Consider the following 15,371-nt stretch of genomic DNA (forward strand, 5'->3'; position numbering starts at 1 on the left):
GATACATGTGAAACTCAAAGAAGAGATGCTCTAACGCATTGCCTAGAACTCATTTCGAACATAGGTAAACTTAACTACAGATAACACCTAAAAATAGTTCTTCGCTTTTCAGAAAACTGAAAATCTAGTTTTGAAAACGGGGATTCATAGTATAAAATCAGTTTCAATTTTCAAAATCATTTTTGGGAGGGTTTCGATTTTTTAAGCTTTCTCGAATGGTTTTCGTATATCGAATTTCGAAGGATGGTTTTTAGCTTTCCAGAAAACTGAAATGTCAAATTACCGTTTTTTTTTCGATTTTATGGATTTTTTTTTTAATGATTGGTGCTTAAAACTTAACCCGGGGCGCAACAGGCCGTTAGAGCCAGGGCCTACCTACCGACTGCCTGTCTCACTCTCACCTGCTAGTTACGGAGTGACGTGTGGTCAGCACGACGAACCTCGAATCGATGTTGCAGGTTTCCGTGGCTCGGTTAAGCTACTCATTCGTAGTTCCCAATTTCTTCACGATGGTGAGTGCCCACCGATCCTCTACACAGACCAAAATTTCAGGAGAAAAGTTATTACGCTTCACACAGGACACTCGTACCTGTGCGCGTCCCATACCCGGAGCCCAAAAGAATTACGCCTTAGACTGCACGGCCACGGTGAGGGACTAATGTCTTGTACATAAATTAAATAAATAATTTTTCAAATTTACCGTCGCTCATGACTAGAAAGTTGAAGTTTCATCAAAAGTATAGTAGTGAAAATGCGTACTTTAAAGCGATATGGACTGACCTATAGTTTAAAGTGTAAATCGAAGAAGTGGAACGTGTCTCCACAGGAAATCGAACTCTGGATCTTCTGATTACGAAGCATTATCTTTACACTGTGAGCTATCGAAGAGGCAGCCGTTCAGAAACAAGAAGGTAAACCATCCACTGGGTGTGAAAAAAAAGAGCGTAGTGCAATTGCATCTAGCAAGAACCTAAACATTTGCATAAGGCATTATAGCAAGAGGAACGGCAACCTTTAACTCTGCCCTTGAAGTCGCAGCCCGTCCTCCTTATTAGCTCCCGGAGGCAGGCGGAAACTCTAACCAAATCCGGAGCCATCACATTCAGTTAAATAGTTCCTTTTCCCCCTCTTTCACTCCCGGACGCCTAATGGCCTGGAGTAATTATCCCGGATTCCGGGAGAAGTTAACCAAAATATGAAATCGAATACAATTTCTCACCAGACTCGCTCAAAATCTCCTGAGGTAGGCTTAATCCTGTATATGAATAGCCAACGCGTGCGGGTCCTTTCCAAGCTTTTGGGGAGGCCGAGGACAGAGGCTTAGTTAGGTGTAATTCACTAACTGTCTCTCTCTCGTTCCAGAATACACATTAGCTTTGCAAATAGATATAAGGGTGGCGAGTTCTCTTCAATGAATAATCAGGGGGTATATTGCGAACCAGAGGGAAGTGGAGGAAACGTTCAATTGCAATTATTTTTAAACACTTTTATTATTTCAACGAGCGGCCCCCTTCGTCCCCGAAAGCACCGATAAGATTAGGTAGTTTCCTTGGCTAATACGGCCTCTCAAAAGGAACTGTTTCGGCGAAGGTAATTGTTATTTCCCCCTATTCTCGTAATACTCGCAGACTCGTCTCTTCTTTTCAATTACAGACAAGAGGTCATTCAAGACAAAAAAAAAAAAAAATGTAGTTGAAAAGTAGAAGAAAAGTCACATGGATGCTCGCAAATAACAATGATAAAATTACATAAATTAACAGTGGATAACAGCTCAAACCTAAAGCAAGGGTCTTTTCAAATACTAAAACTAGTTTTTAATACAGCAATACTTCATATAAAACCTCGTTTCGGTTTTCAAAACAGTTTTTTGGAGTTTCGATTTTGAAACCGTTTCTCAGTTTCGGTTTTTAAAACCGTTCTCTGTACTTTCGATTTTTAAACCTTATCTCGGTTTCGGTTCTGAAATCGTTTCCCAATTTCGCATTTTAACAGCCGGTTTTCGGTTTCGGAAAGCACCTGATTATTTCTTAACACTGAAAATAATTTCAACATGTTTAATTTCAGTAAGAATTGCAAGAAGAACTTGGAACCTAATGTTTGTTCTTTAATTTCCAGTGTTTCTCTGATTTTTTTAATGTAACCAGTCTCATATTAGTTTATTTCTTGTATTTTACATGTATAGGTCGTGGACGTGCACGTGAAGTTGAGGTCTGTAGCTCACACTGCGTCGTTTGATTTGCAATATGGGATGTCTCTGATTCTAGCGTGTTTGATTTGAGGTTTGGTTTTGAGCTCACATTCTGCACAGGGAAGTTAATCGGGACTGAACCTTTAGTTTAAATGAGGGATCCGAACCACTTGTGGCTCCACCGGCAATAGAGCCCGAGAACCCTTGATCACATGGCGACGCGTGCTTGTTCCAGCGCTCGGAGTTGGGTACACAAAAAGTAACCGATGTCAGGTTACCGAGTTCGAGTCCCGCCCTTGGAATGGATGTTCTTTGCAAGTGCTATTCCGTCAGTTTCATTATCGCCCATTCTCTCTGCACAATAATGTTTATTTTAGCTTCCTAGGCCAAATATGAGCAGAGTTGGAGCACATTCAGTATAGCTAAACGAGCTCAGAAGGAGCAATTTTTGCCAACTTTGACCTTGAATAATTTTACAATTACTAAGTTCCATGCATAGTTTCAAGTCCCCAAATTTCATGAAAATCGGAGATGGTCAGGTTGGGAGATGTGTTGATTTCGTATGGAATGACTCTAATATATATTTTTCTAGTGGCTATTGTAGTCCGATGCGTTAGAAATCTGACACCTTAAACCGTTGTGTAATGGTTACGTTCAAAAACAACAAAACTCACGATCCATCACAATGGTATTTTGCCACTTTCAGTTTCTTGCATTGTGTTCTGGTTAGCGGTAACTATTAAAGGTCACGACATACCAGAAAATGGATAAAACAAACATGGAGAAAAATATTGGGCACTTTACGTGAAAGGATCTCAAGGGCTTTGACAGAAATGATGGAAAAGGGAAACAATAATACACCAAGGAGAGAGACAGAGAGAGAGAGAGAGAGAGGAAAAGGCAAAGTAGAAAGCAAACAGAACGCAGAGGAACGCGAGAGAAACAGTAGAAAAAGAGGTAAGGAAGATGAAAAAAATAATAAGTACGAGAGCGACGGGAGAGCTACGTTTGAATGTGTTTTTTCTTCTCCTCCCTCAGGCTTATTGTCTATTGATTCCCAATAATCCAAGAGCCTCGGAAAGGAAGGGATACAGGCCCTGCCAAGACGGCGGCGGATGCATCACATTTGACGCGCGAGTCAATATATCTCTCCCGGCGATCCCTCCCCCCCCCTCCCACCAGTCTCCCGCACGGTTCACGAGATGGAGCCCATCATAACAGGTGAGTGATGGAACAGCGCAGGGTGGCGCCTATTGATATTTCCATAACTATTCGCCGATCTTTAATTCACAGCCATTATCGTCTCTCATTCCTCCTACCCTTCCTGTTTTTCCAGTTATTTCCTTCCAGGAATGGCATGGAAACATACATTCCATGAAGATGACGCGCAACGCCGATGTGCAATAACAAAATTCGCTGTATTAATGCTCGTGTAGTCACGGACACTTCTGGGTTGTACCAATTCTATTGGAAGTCAATAGTCTCGTTACAACGTAGGAATGCAGGGTGCAAGGGATGGCTTTTTCTGAAGGCACCGAAACGTTAACCTCTCTTCCACGCTGGTATTTTCAGTATTGCAGGCCAACGAGGCTCTGGCGTCTGGGCTTACACCCTGTATAATCCTTTGTGGGGCTATGTCTTGTCCTTCAACCGTTCAACGCCTCACCTTTAACTAAAGTTATGTAGATTTCACTCCTCAGAGACACGTAATCATTTTTGTTATGGTAAGGGTCTTGGTCCCATATAATGCGATGGGTGCAAACAGCCTAGGTGCTGATGCGTCAAAGAATAATAACTTTCATTAATAAAAACTTTAGAAAGTTCATGATCGTGCAGGATGAGAGCGTTGTTAGCTCTTGAAAGCCCGGTAACATATCCAGAACTTGCATGGCTGATATGCAGTAAGAAAATCTTCATCAATGCATCTACGATCATTTAATATGGCTAGCTGGAAATCAGTGATGTGGTTTCAAAACATAAAGTTCCAAAAGTTTCCTCTAGAAATTACTATATTACACACACACGTACACACACATATTGATGTACGGAGCCTTGTCTAAAGGTTTAAGTAGTATCTGCTATTAAAACGACTTAACACAAATACCTATTTTCTTTAGCACCAGCAATTTACTACTTTCCCTTTCAATGTTGTGCCGTTGCCAAAGAAACGTAACAAACGCTTCTTGCATGCGTAGCCTAGACGTGGTCCTTTCGCTCATCCTATTTAATACTCTCCAAACCACTCATCATTTTTAGTTGTCTAAACCCGCACTATTTTTTAACCGCCAGCTCCTTAAACAGCTATTCTTTGACCTTTTCCGTTCACGTCTAGGTCTTTCACCTCCTCCTACCCTAACCATTCATTGACTCTTTTCCTTCCGCTTTTGTCCCTTCTTTTCCTACCCCCCACCTACTGCAAGTTTTGGCTAATTGTCACGATGAAGATAGATGATAATTAGATGAAATTGATGAAGAGACGTTCACAAAGGAAGAGTCATTCCCAGGTTGGAACTCAGCATCCGGTCGGTGATGCTTTCGTGATTCGACAATCAACGAGCGATACCCTCCCCACATCCACACACACATAAAGAGTTCAAGTAACTACCAGCGATCTACGTCCGTTTTGTTTCTTACAAGAATTTCCTACACCAAATTTTGCACATCGAAAAAGAAAGGTTGGGTGTTCAAAATATCTAAATAGCAGAAAAATCTATGATGGAGCAATTTGAAACATAAAGTATGAAGAGTTCAAACTTTGAACCAAGACTAGCATATCTTTGAAAGGAACATCTCATGGACTTTCAAATGAAACATAGTACGATTTTCCTCCTTTACTGGTTAGTGAGATACGGGTCTTTGAAAAAATGCAAAATAGAACCATACTCAAATTGACATAAATGCAGATTTTTCCGAAACATTTGGCATAACTTCATGGCTGAGGGCGAACCTGTACACCAAATTTAATCAGAAACGAAGATGGTGAAGGTCAGTTCGATGATGAATTGTAGTGAAATTGCTCCTTTGATAGTCTTCTGAAGGTAAACTCGTGCATAAATGAGAAAAACTAAGGACGACACAATCACTGAAACTCTATCAAAAAGTTATACAAGTTGCACAGCAATTTTGAATCAAGCTATACTGAAGCTGAACACTAATATCAATAGACCAAAAAACATGCGACTTACCGATTACAGTGAGGTTGACTTTAATATTTCGAGTTGGCGACTGACGAAAGTCCACTCGGCACCTATAAAGCCCTTCGTCCGTTTCTTGCACATTGTTTATCGTGAGCGCAGCAGGTTGCCTAATCGTGGAGAAGTGTGCGCGATCTTCTAGCTTCGTCTCCTTCCAGTGCGTGGGGTACGATTGTGTCTTGGCGCGAGTGTCGTAGCTGCAAAGATAAAGAGAAACATGCCATGAGAAAACAAATCTATGACAATTCATGTGCGTGCGTTTTCTTTTATATACAGTAAAACCTGTCTATCCCGGAACATGATGGTTCCGAGCAAAATTTTCCGTCTTAATAGATTTCCTTCTTATACAGGGTTGACTTTAAATACAGTATGGAGCGCTGCAGGGAATAATGGAAAGACAGATTTACATTTCGCATTACTTATAATGTAGAGTACTAATGCATTTACGTACATGAATAAAAATGCGATACAGTCGCAAATAAGCATAGCAGAGATTATAATTATGTAACGACACAACATGCTGGTATACTTTTTACAGTATTGTAGGAACGTACAGTACGTACTTATGTATCTTTTCGAACCCGGGACCCCTGACGTCGTAGGGCGATGTGCATAGAGGGAAAGAGAAAGATTGAAAGATGGAATAAGAGAGGTGAAGAAAGATTGAGATAAAAGTGTAGAAAAAAAGAAAGAAGCAAAGAGAGATAACAAGAAAAATAGAAAGATGGCGAAAGAACAGAGGAGAAATAGACAAAGAAAGGTGGAGAAAGAGGGTAAGAGATGAAAGAAAGAAACGGATGAGTATTGTAGCACATTCTTTCATATCGACAATGTTACCGATAAGCGAGTGGCAACAGAGGCGCGTTCCATTAACAGTATTGCATTGTTTTCTTGCGAGCGAAAAAAATAAAGGAAGAAATTTCCGTCTTACTGAAATAAAAACATCTCGTTGGTCTTTAAATGTTCCGTTTCCGCGTTAAGGAGGGTTCCGCCTTAAGCAGGTGATTTTTAGGTATAAAATCGGTCCGTTCTGGAGACATTTTTTCCCCGTATTTACAGGTTTCCTTCTTACAGAGATTCCGGGATATGCAGTTTTTACTGTAGTTATTTTTACATCAGTTATTTCTGAATGATTACAGAGATGATTCCGAGACGGTACAAGAATGTCGTAGTGTTGTACAAATAAATCCTTTTTCCTTTTCTCTCTCCTTTTTTATCAAATTGCTGAATTTTGCTTATCATCTTCTATATGTTTCTCTTATTTCACTCCTCTCCTCAATTTTTCCTCCTTCTCTCTCCCTCTTACTTCTATCTTTTCACTGCTACTCAATCTTCTCCTTTCCTACTATCTTTTTCTCTTCTCTTCCTGCATTTTTCTCTACGTTACTTCTCTCCCTTTCATTATTACTTTAGTCTTTTCTATATTCTTACTTCCTTCTGTTTTTTGTAGACGAAGAAGGTGTAAGGGGCAACTCTTTCAGAAGACTCCCAATATAAACATATCTTCCACATAGTACACCTTCGACTGCATTTTACAGACAAACGAGCTTTTGGAGTCTGGACCTACAGCCAGTATAATCCTCTGCGAGGATCCAGTTGTGTCCATATGTGTTTGTGATTGTCCCTTAATCAATTTAATCATTATCATTCACTCTTATCTTCACGATTAGGTCAAGGTGACAGAGAAGCGAAGTAAAATAAAGCAATACAATCCATCGAGATAGAAAGAGAGAGAGGTGGGGCCAGCTTTTTAAACATTAAACGACAGAGATTGGCGTACGCAGAGGGGGGAGTGAAGGGGCTAAATCCCACCCGAAATTTTTAGAAAATTAGAAAAAGTCATGGTGAATCAATCAATCGTTTTCAAAGTTTCAAGAGTACACATGTGAATTTCTTGCTTTGTTATAAGAACTAAAGGATATCAGTTTCCAGTACTTGTAGAGCGTCGTAAAGTATAGCAAATTTGATTATAAATACGTAACTTCTTGGTCCAATATTTCACCATGCTTTCGATCTTGGACCTCTTAGGTCGGGTTGACTAGGGATCATCTCGACTTAATTTTTTAAAAGACACAACAAAACGCAACAGATCTCAATAAGCGCTCGAATAGGAGTAAACGACCAAGTGACACTACATACCTCAAAAACACGATCCGGTTTTAGTGTTTGATAGAAACACGAGAAGCCTGAGAAAATATCGAATATATGGCATCTAAAAGATACTACATAAGATACACTACAGAACTTCACTAAAATAGATAACGAAATGCATAACATATCCAATGGTAGTCTAATTTTACTTTTCTGTGGTCTTGAAGGAGACCAGAATCAATAGTGCAGATCGATTTCCTGAACCTTCTCTCTTCTGGTGGCAATCGCAGTGCTGATCGAAGTATGGCAATTTGAAACAAACACCAATTGCAATACAATCCGATTACAGCCTTGCTGTTCCCTCAAACATTCGTAGTTCCACAAAATCCCTTTCAGTCAGCAACAATATCCACCAGGAAGCAAGACTCGAACAATGATTCTCTCAACAAGCAAAAACCACGTCAAACGCAATTAGCAATCAGGCTTTTAACGTTGCCGGCCATCTTTCTTGACGTCGGGATCTGCAATATTGGCAAGACATGGGAATTTGTTGGCGGTCGGAGGTCGGAACCAACGAGCAACCATCAGAGGTTTGAAAACCCAATTATGAGACGGTAAGGAATGCCCCGGTTCGCGCCACTTGACTGAGCACGTGACCTCTAAATCGTCCTCTTATTGGCAGGAAACTGACTAGGGTATTCGGGCTTAGATCAAGCCTTCCTTTGATCGTTTTGCAAGGGCTCATCCTAGGACGAGAGACGGAGAAGCCGTTTTTTCCCCTTTTCCACCTCTAAGCTTTACTATCACTTTCGACCAAACATAGCAATTTCTTTGACGTAACTCCCTTCTCTCTCCCTCCTTCTTTGAAGAAATCCGTTTTGCTTCTTCTTCCATCCAGTATGTGACTCGAATCGGAATTTCTTAGCATCAAAGTGAAAATTTTGTTGTCTTCCAAAGCGAGTTTTTTTTCCTTCCCTTGTCAAAGCAAAGGAGGAGCTGAGGACTGGTATTGTCTTCGAAAACTGAGACACACATGATACCAAGTGCATATGACAATTTACGAAAGATGAAAGCGTGATTATTTAGTGAATAATAACGTAGAAACAATGTTTTTTGGTCAGCACATACTTACAACTTTTCTTAATCTTTTCACGGATACAATTTTTCTCCTGTATGTATGTCACCTAGCACCAGAGATTCAGTGTAGCCAGTTGTAAGAGGCGTATGCTGAGTCCAAGATTTGATTTTTCTCACGATAATGCACTGTTGAAATTATATATAAACATAGAAGAGGATTCCTCGTCCATCTCTCAGGACTTTTAAGTGAAATGACATTGTGTCCAAGCAAGAACAAAATAATAATTATTATTATTATAACTCCTATTATTATTTCAGTTAGAGGAAAGGAGAAGACGAGGCTCCTCTAAATGCCGCGTATAGATGGTTAGACACACCCACATTGCTTAATCTTGGAGTCTTCAAGGAAGCCACATCACCATGGCAACGGCAGTCAGGTTGCAAACTTCTAAGAAATGATATTACAATTTATACTTTTTCTTATTTAACGCAACAAGCCGCGATCGTCCAGACGGTAGGGGATTTTTTTCCCACTTTTCTCCTGCGGAAAGATGTTTCGATGTTTACTAAAATTCTATTAAAATGGTACCTGTGAGTAAGGAGAGACGTCCGGAGCGTGGTGCTCATCACATAACCTTTAACCGAGATTGCCAATGAGTGTGGTTCTACTTCCACACCCCCTCGTGTGCTTTTATGGCAAGTTGCAACGTGTAGGAGTAAAGGAGTCGATTTTATAGCAAAAATGATGACGTAAATGGGAGATGACCAATGAAAAGATATGCAAGACCATGTTTTATAATAAATATTAACCTGGCCTCTCTCATGTACCAATATGGAAAAGTTAATAACTCCGTGTAGCACTTTACCTTCGACTTCTTTTCAGGATATCATTTTCAAATACCGCGTAAGCTAAAGATGTTTGGAAATTAGACCTCAGAAGTGAACGATGCATGAAAGGAGATGCCTCGCTCCGCAGAAGATGAGATTCTGAAATATAAATAAAAATTCCTCCCGTTATTTACGAATTGCTGCATCTCGGGAAGATTGAAGAGAGAGCGAGAGAGAGAGAGAGGGAGGGAGAGAGAGAGAGAGAGAGAGAGAGAGAGAGAGAGAGAGAGAGAGGAGCAAAGGAAAGGAGGGAGAATCAGTAAAAATTAATCATCGACTTGACAAAAAGAGAGGCCGCGAAGATAGCTCATCGTAAATGCCTTGTACGTCATATACTTTTCCCACTAATGGGATGACCCGAAGATGAAAGTTTCCAGAGAAACATCTCCATTTCTTGTTCTTGCTGTTCCATCGTTTCTACACATTTGTGGTTGTAACTCAGGAAATGATGACGTACCCGTGATTGAAGCTGTCCATTTCGAAGAAAGATGCTATTCTTTTAAACAGTGCTGATAAATTCGAAATTCTGGCTGTGCAAATTACTACAAAATATCAACTCAAATGATATTGCATTTACAGAATAAATATATACCTACCCCCGACTCTCACTTTCAAAGAAGGGTGTACGCTTCAGCCATCTCCTGCTTAGCAAATCTCAAACTACATAAGAGAGAATGCTAATTGGAAAATTATCTGGCGCATGAAAATTAGTCACAGTATTCTGATGGTTCACTGTACAAATATTTCGTACTTAACATTTAATAGCCGGACCCTGTGGCCGAGTGGTTATCCCATCGCGCTGCGACGCCAAGGGTCCCGGCTTTGAATCCCGCTCGGGCTTGGCTGTTTGTGAATGTCCATTCATCAATTTCATCATTTCATCACTCATCCCCATCTTCGCAAATTAGCCTAGAGGCACAAAACGCGAAGTAAAATAAAACTAAATCATTCAATCAATTAACATTTAATATTTTAATTCATTTACTTGTATTTCTGTTATTTTGCGTTGCCTTTTTGTCACATTTGGATAATCGCAACGGCAAGGATGAGTGATGGTACTGATGAAGAGAGACTGACAAAGAACAGTCATGGTAAGGCCAGAATTCGAATCCGGGACCCTTGGCGTCGTAACGCGCTGTAATACTAACCTCTCCGCATCGGAAGTTGTTAGGCCACCGAGCTGGCTAACACTTTAATTCTCTTACAGTGTATGTTTCACCCTTTCGACACACATATGCTGAAACAGTTATCTTTGTTCTAAATTCTAGAGCACTCCAAATCAAGAATTATATTTGTAGATGTATTATTATTTTTTATATATTTTAGCAGGGACACCTCGTATAAATGAGTCTACAAAGGCATTCTTTGTTGCATGACAACGCACGTCCCCATACCGCCGCCAACACCGCTCAAACTCTTCAGAATCTGGACTTCGAGGTGTTATAGCATCCTGCATACAGTCGCGCTCGACGGCTGTGAATTTATTTTTCCGAGGTGGTGACCCTCTCATAAATCCCTGCAACAGTGTCAAATAATTAACTGATCTTATTAATTATCACAAGACTCCCACAACCACCCCACCACAAGATCTCATCCCATTAGCAAATCCCAGGGAGGAAGCACAGACAGGAAATCCCCTTGAACGTTGACGTCTGTTCCAATTGTCAATAATGTCTGACACGTGACCGCCAGGAAAAATTGCCATTAATAACCAGGTGTGCATAAGTTGGGGCAGGTAAATGGATAACGACTGGAATGGACAAAGGGAACGGTGAGGCTGTCGTTTGTCTAATGACGCGTGCCATTTGTCATTAGAATGCGTTGACACTAAACACACGTAGCTGGTGCGTATGTTGTATTTGTTTTGACGCACGTCACCACGAAACTTTGACGTGTGTCTGTACTGGAAGTTTTGTTTCCTTCGTGTAAACTTCAAATACTTCTCAAGAAAATGCATCAATTTAAAACTTAGAGGTCAACAGCTTAGGAGTTTCAGCATTGATCTTAGCTGGAAGTTTTAAAGGAGTCAAAAAGTTACGATCCGGTTTTTAATTAACAGCAATTTAAAAAAAGCTTCCTCAATTACTGAACGGCAGAGTTTCTCAATGTTCCTATTATTTTTAATATTTGTTGTAAAATGTATAGTACTTGTGTTACTACTATTTTATACCTTTTCAAGTTAGTTAGGGAAACTCTTAAACCTTCATTTAATCTAATTTCCTTTCAAATCTTTTAAACAAAAATATGTTTTGTGTGAGTGAGATTTGCAAGACAAAGTTCGTCGCCGTGGTGATGGTGATGTTAAGGGGGTGGGTGGTGCAGAGAAAGCTTGGGGACATTTCCCAATCAGTCTTTGACCATGAAAAGAAACATTTAATGCGTTCTTTTCCATGCATGAACAGCACGTTTATTATATTGTAGTTCTTGAAAACGCTATGGCATTGTGAAAGTGTCAAGATCCTTTTGAATCAAAATGTGTGCGTGTGTATCGAGGCAAAAACATAACACACACGCATATACGTATGTATTTGATTTTTTCTTATTTTAGGTTCATTTCTAACTCCTTTGGACTAATTGTGACGATGAGGATGAAATGGCGATTTCTTGTAATTGCCGAAGGAACACATACAAAAAAAGGTCGAGGCTCGAACACGGAAACTTCTACGTTTAAAACTGAAGAGAAACCTAGTTATAATAAGTTTTAAATATGAAGAAATAGTTTATTTTGTAAGATTCTGCTACCGGCTTCATTTAAGAAACAGCTTCGTGTACAATTCAACAAAGAAAAAGCCTTTCTAGTCAGTTGCTCAAGTGACGTAAAATTAGTATATTTGTTTTTCAAGTGAAATTGAAATGTCAATGTTTCCAATAGAAGTTCTACTTGAATACTATCCAACTGACATTAGCCCAGATATGATTCTCTGTTGAAATGTGAACACTGAAATTATAATTAAACTCTAATATTTCTTTTTGAGAATTCTTCAAGTATCTTGAAGTCTAAAATTAGGTAGCTTTTTAAAGAGACCGAATACGTTATTGATCTACAATCTCATATCATTTTATTTCTTCGAATTTTCTAAGTGACTTAATATAAACGAAGACCAGTGGCGGCGATTTGGGGGGCGAGGGGGGCAGCTGCCCCCCGCATACACAATTTTCGTTACTTTTGCCCCCGCACTATGCTAAACTTTATATACAAAGGGAAATATACTGTCTTTGCTCCCCACCCCCACCCTCCGTTTTGACAACTTGCCCGCCCCGGTTTTGGAACCCAATCGGCGTCACTGACGAAGACACAATATATTGGTTCTTTGAAGACAAGGTATAATACTATTCTGCGATCCAACAATAACGCAATATATTTCAGAATTTCTGATCTGAGTTGGAATCATGAATTTCACATCAAGGCACTTCTAGAATTAATTTATCTAGATAATATGGTGAAATTAACATTCAAGGGTTCACGATTATTGAATGAAGAAATTACGTGTTTTTTTTTTCAGGAAGAAAATTAAGTTATTACATTTTAGATATGTCTGAATTAAGATGAAACAAGAAATCTGGCCCTGTAGATACAAATGAACTTTCTTCATAAGATTTATTTAAGTGACTTGAATGAAGCTATATTTGTTTAGTGGATCATTATATCTCTCAATGAACAAATTAACAATAAACATTTCTTTTCATGAGGTACTTTGCGTTAGGCTTTTCAAATTAACATTCACAATTGTTATTCTGGATACTTTATGAACGAAGAAATGAAGGAAAGAGTGCGCTCGTCTCTTTATTTCGTTTTCTCATCTCTGAAAGAGAAGAGAAGAAGAAATGGAAGAAGAAGAAGTCTTCTTGTCTTCAATATACACATGCAGCATGGTCAGCATTTTTTCTCATTTTTTTAAGGCATGTTACGTCATTGTGGAGGGAGATTGAAAAGAAGGAGAGAAAACTCGATGGAAGGTTAGAAAGAGAGAGAGAGAGAGAGAGAGAGAGAGAGAGAGAGAGAGGGTTATCGATCGAATTTAAAGTGTAACTGTTCCCAGTTTTTATTAAAGGAGCTGTATCGATTCTAGCATCGAGTGCGGGAAGGAAAAGTGGGTGGGGGTTGACAGGGACAAAAAATTGAAAGGAAAATCCTCCTGCCTGTTTTGGGATAACTGTGGATTTTTCGATTACGCCAGAAAAACCCCCACACCGGTCTGAAACCATGCAATATGTCACCAACTTCAAATGTTCTTATTTTATTCTCGTCCCTCTTACCGTCTCGAAAACAGGCTTCCTCTTTTCTGCTTCAAAGAACTTTCGCATTAGAGATGGTACCGAGGACGAGAACAGATTATGCGAGACGAGACCGAGATTTATTGACCTGAAACGCATGATCTCGTTTGCTGCGATATTGAAAAATTAACATGAGAAAATTTTCTGTGGAACTCCTTAGATATACTAACCTGATTTGTACCTGATTACTTCGAGATAAGACACATCTTTTGTTTAAAGAAACTGCAGTGAATCCATATATTACATGTCTCGAGATTTGCCCATGTTTACAAGTCTCTTCTCGATATACTAAACTGGTTTCTACCTGATTGCTTTGAGATAAGTCATATGTTTTGTATAAAGAAACTGCATTCAATCTCTTAGTGACAGATTTTAAAGTTGTGTTGCGTGGCAGCATACAATATAAAAATCTTGATTTTTCGTAGCGTTCAATATGCTATTTATACTACATACCTGGAGACTTGCCTATCGAGACCCAGAACAAGTATTTACAAGTCTAGTTTCGTCTAGATAGAATCCCTCTTTCGATATGGACACCACAATTGTTATGGAGAACCCGATGACAGAGTAATTAATCACAATACAAAAGTTGTTTCGTTTAAATTTTTATCTAGTATTTTATGCATACTTTGGCTACTCGCACATATCCATCGAGTTTAATGCGGTATGCGAACCGCTGAAATATGCGTCATCGGGAATCGAACCAGGGAGTCCTTTATTAAATTACCGAACGTGTGGGTGTCCCACGTTCGGTTCGATTCACGAGTGAGTTATACGAGGTGATGTATTTTCTGTTAACATACTAGCATTAGTGGCACAACGATTACCTCGTTCTCGAAGTGCTAATATCGGTCTCGATATATAGTTTAAACAACATGTACAATGTGTCACAACACAAACGTTGGAACTTCTTCAGATATACTAAGCTGGTTTCTACCCGATTGCTTTGAGATGAGTCATATATTTTGTTTAAATAAGCTGCAGTCAATCCAATAGTGCGAGATTTTAAAGTTGTGCCGCGTGGTTGCATACAGAATAAAAATATTTTTTTCGCGGGCTCGTTGCGTTGAAACCAGATATACAGAGACATTAAGCCAAAGTGTTTGTCTTAATAAAGTTTTTCTGTTCGACGCTACGAACCCTCCAAAAACGGAATTTTATCCTGAGCAACGACGCAGCACGTCTGCCGCTAGCGCATCGAGCCTTTAATTACAGTAGACAAAATATGACTTATCTATAAATAATAGGTAGATATCCACTTGGTATGTCGTTAGAGTAAAGTAAGTTTGGTTTGGTTATTTTATTTACATATCATATTAAAGTGTTGAACGACATCGAGAGTCTCAGGGACTAAGTCTCTTGATTTTTACAAGGCCATCTCAGTCTCCGTTCTTCTGACCACTTTCTTCGCTGAAGGTGGGGGGGTGGGAGTAAAGGTAGCCAGAGCCTGGTGGTGATCACATCACCTCCAGTACGGTCAATATCACATGGGAAGTCAAATTCATTGTTTTAAAATTGGGATATATCGACAGATGAAGCTTCCAGACACCCCGTAGGAACGGGACAAACAGCTTTTTCAAATTCTAGCTCTCGTGATTGAGACAAGTGGCGGTAAGTTTTGAACAAACTTGCTTGGCGATTCTGCATAGAGGAGAATT

The 15,371-nt window shown here is 39.6% G+C and overlaps 1 protein-coding gene across 1 annotated transcript in view; it reads right to left on the reverse strand.

Moving 5' to 3' along the window:
* Positions 1-15,371, reverse strand: part of LOC145985612 (protein turtle homolog A-like) — an 836,473-nt gene that overhangs the window by 246,072 nt on the left and 575,030 nt on the right. The window contains exon 3 of the mRNA XM_083119681.1: positions 5,374-5,579. Coding sequence (XP_082975807.1) covers positions 5,374-5,579 — 206 coding nt within the window. The remainder of the gene's footprint in view (positions 1-5,373; positions 5,580-15,371) is intronic.

The sequence above is a fragment of the Lepisma saccharinum genome, chromosome 3, assembly GCF_977018435.1.
Source record: "Lepisma saccharinum chromosome 3, izLepSacc3.1, whole genome shotgun sequence".
In the NCBI taxonomy this organism is placed as follows: domain Eukaryota; kingdom Metazoa; phylum Arthropoda; class Insecta; order Zygentoma; family Lepismatidae; genus Lepisma; species Lepisma saccharinum.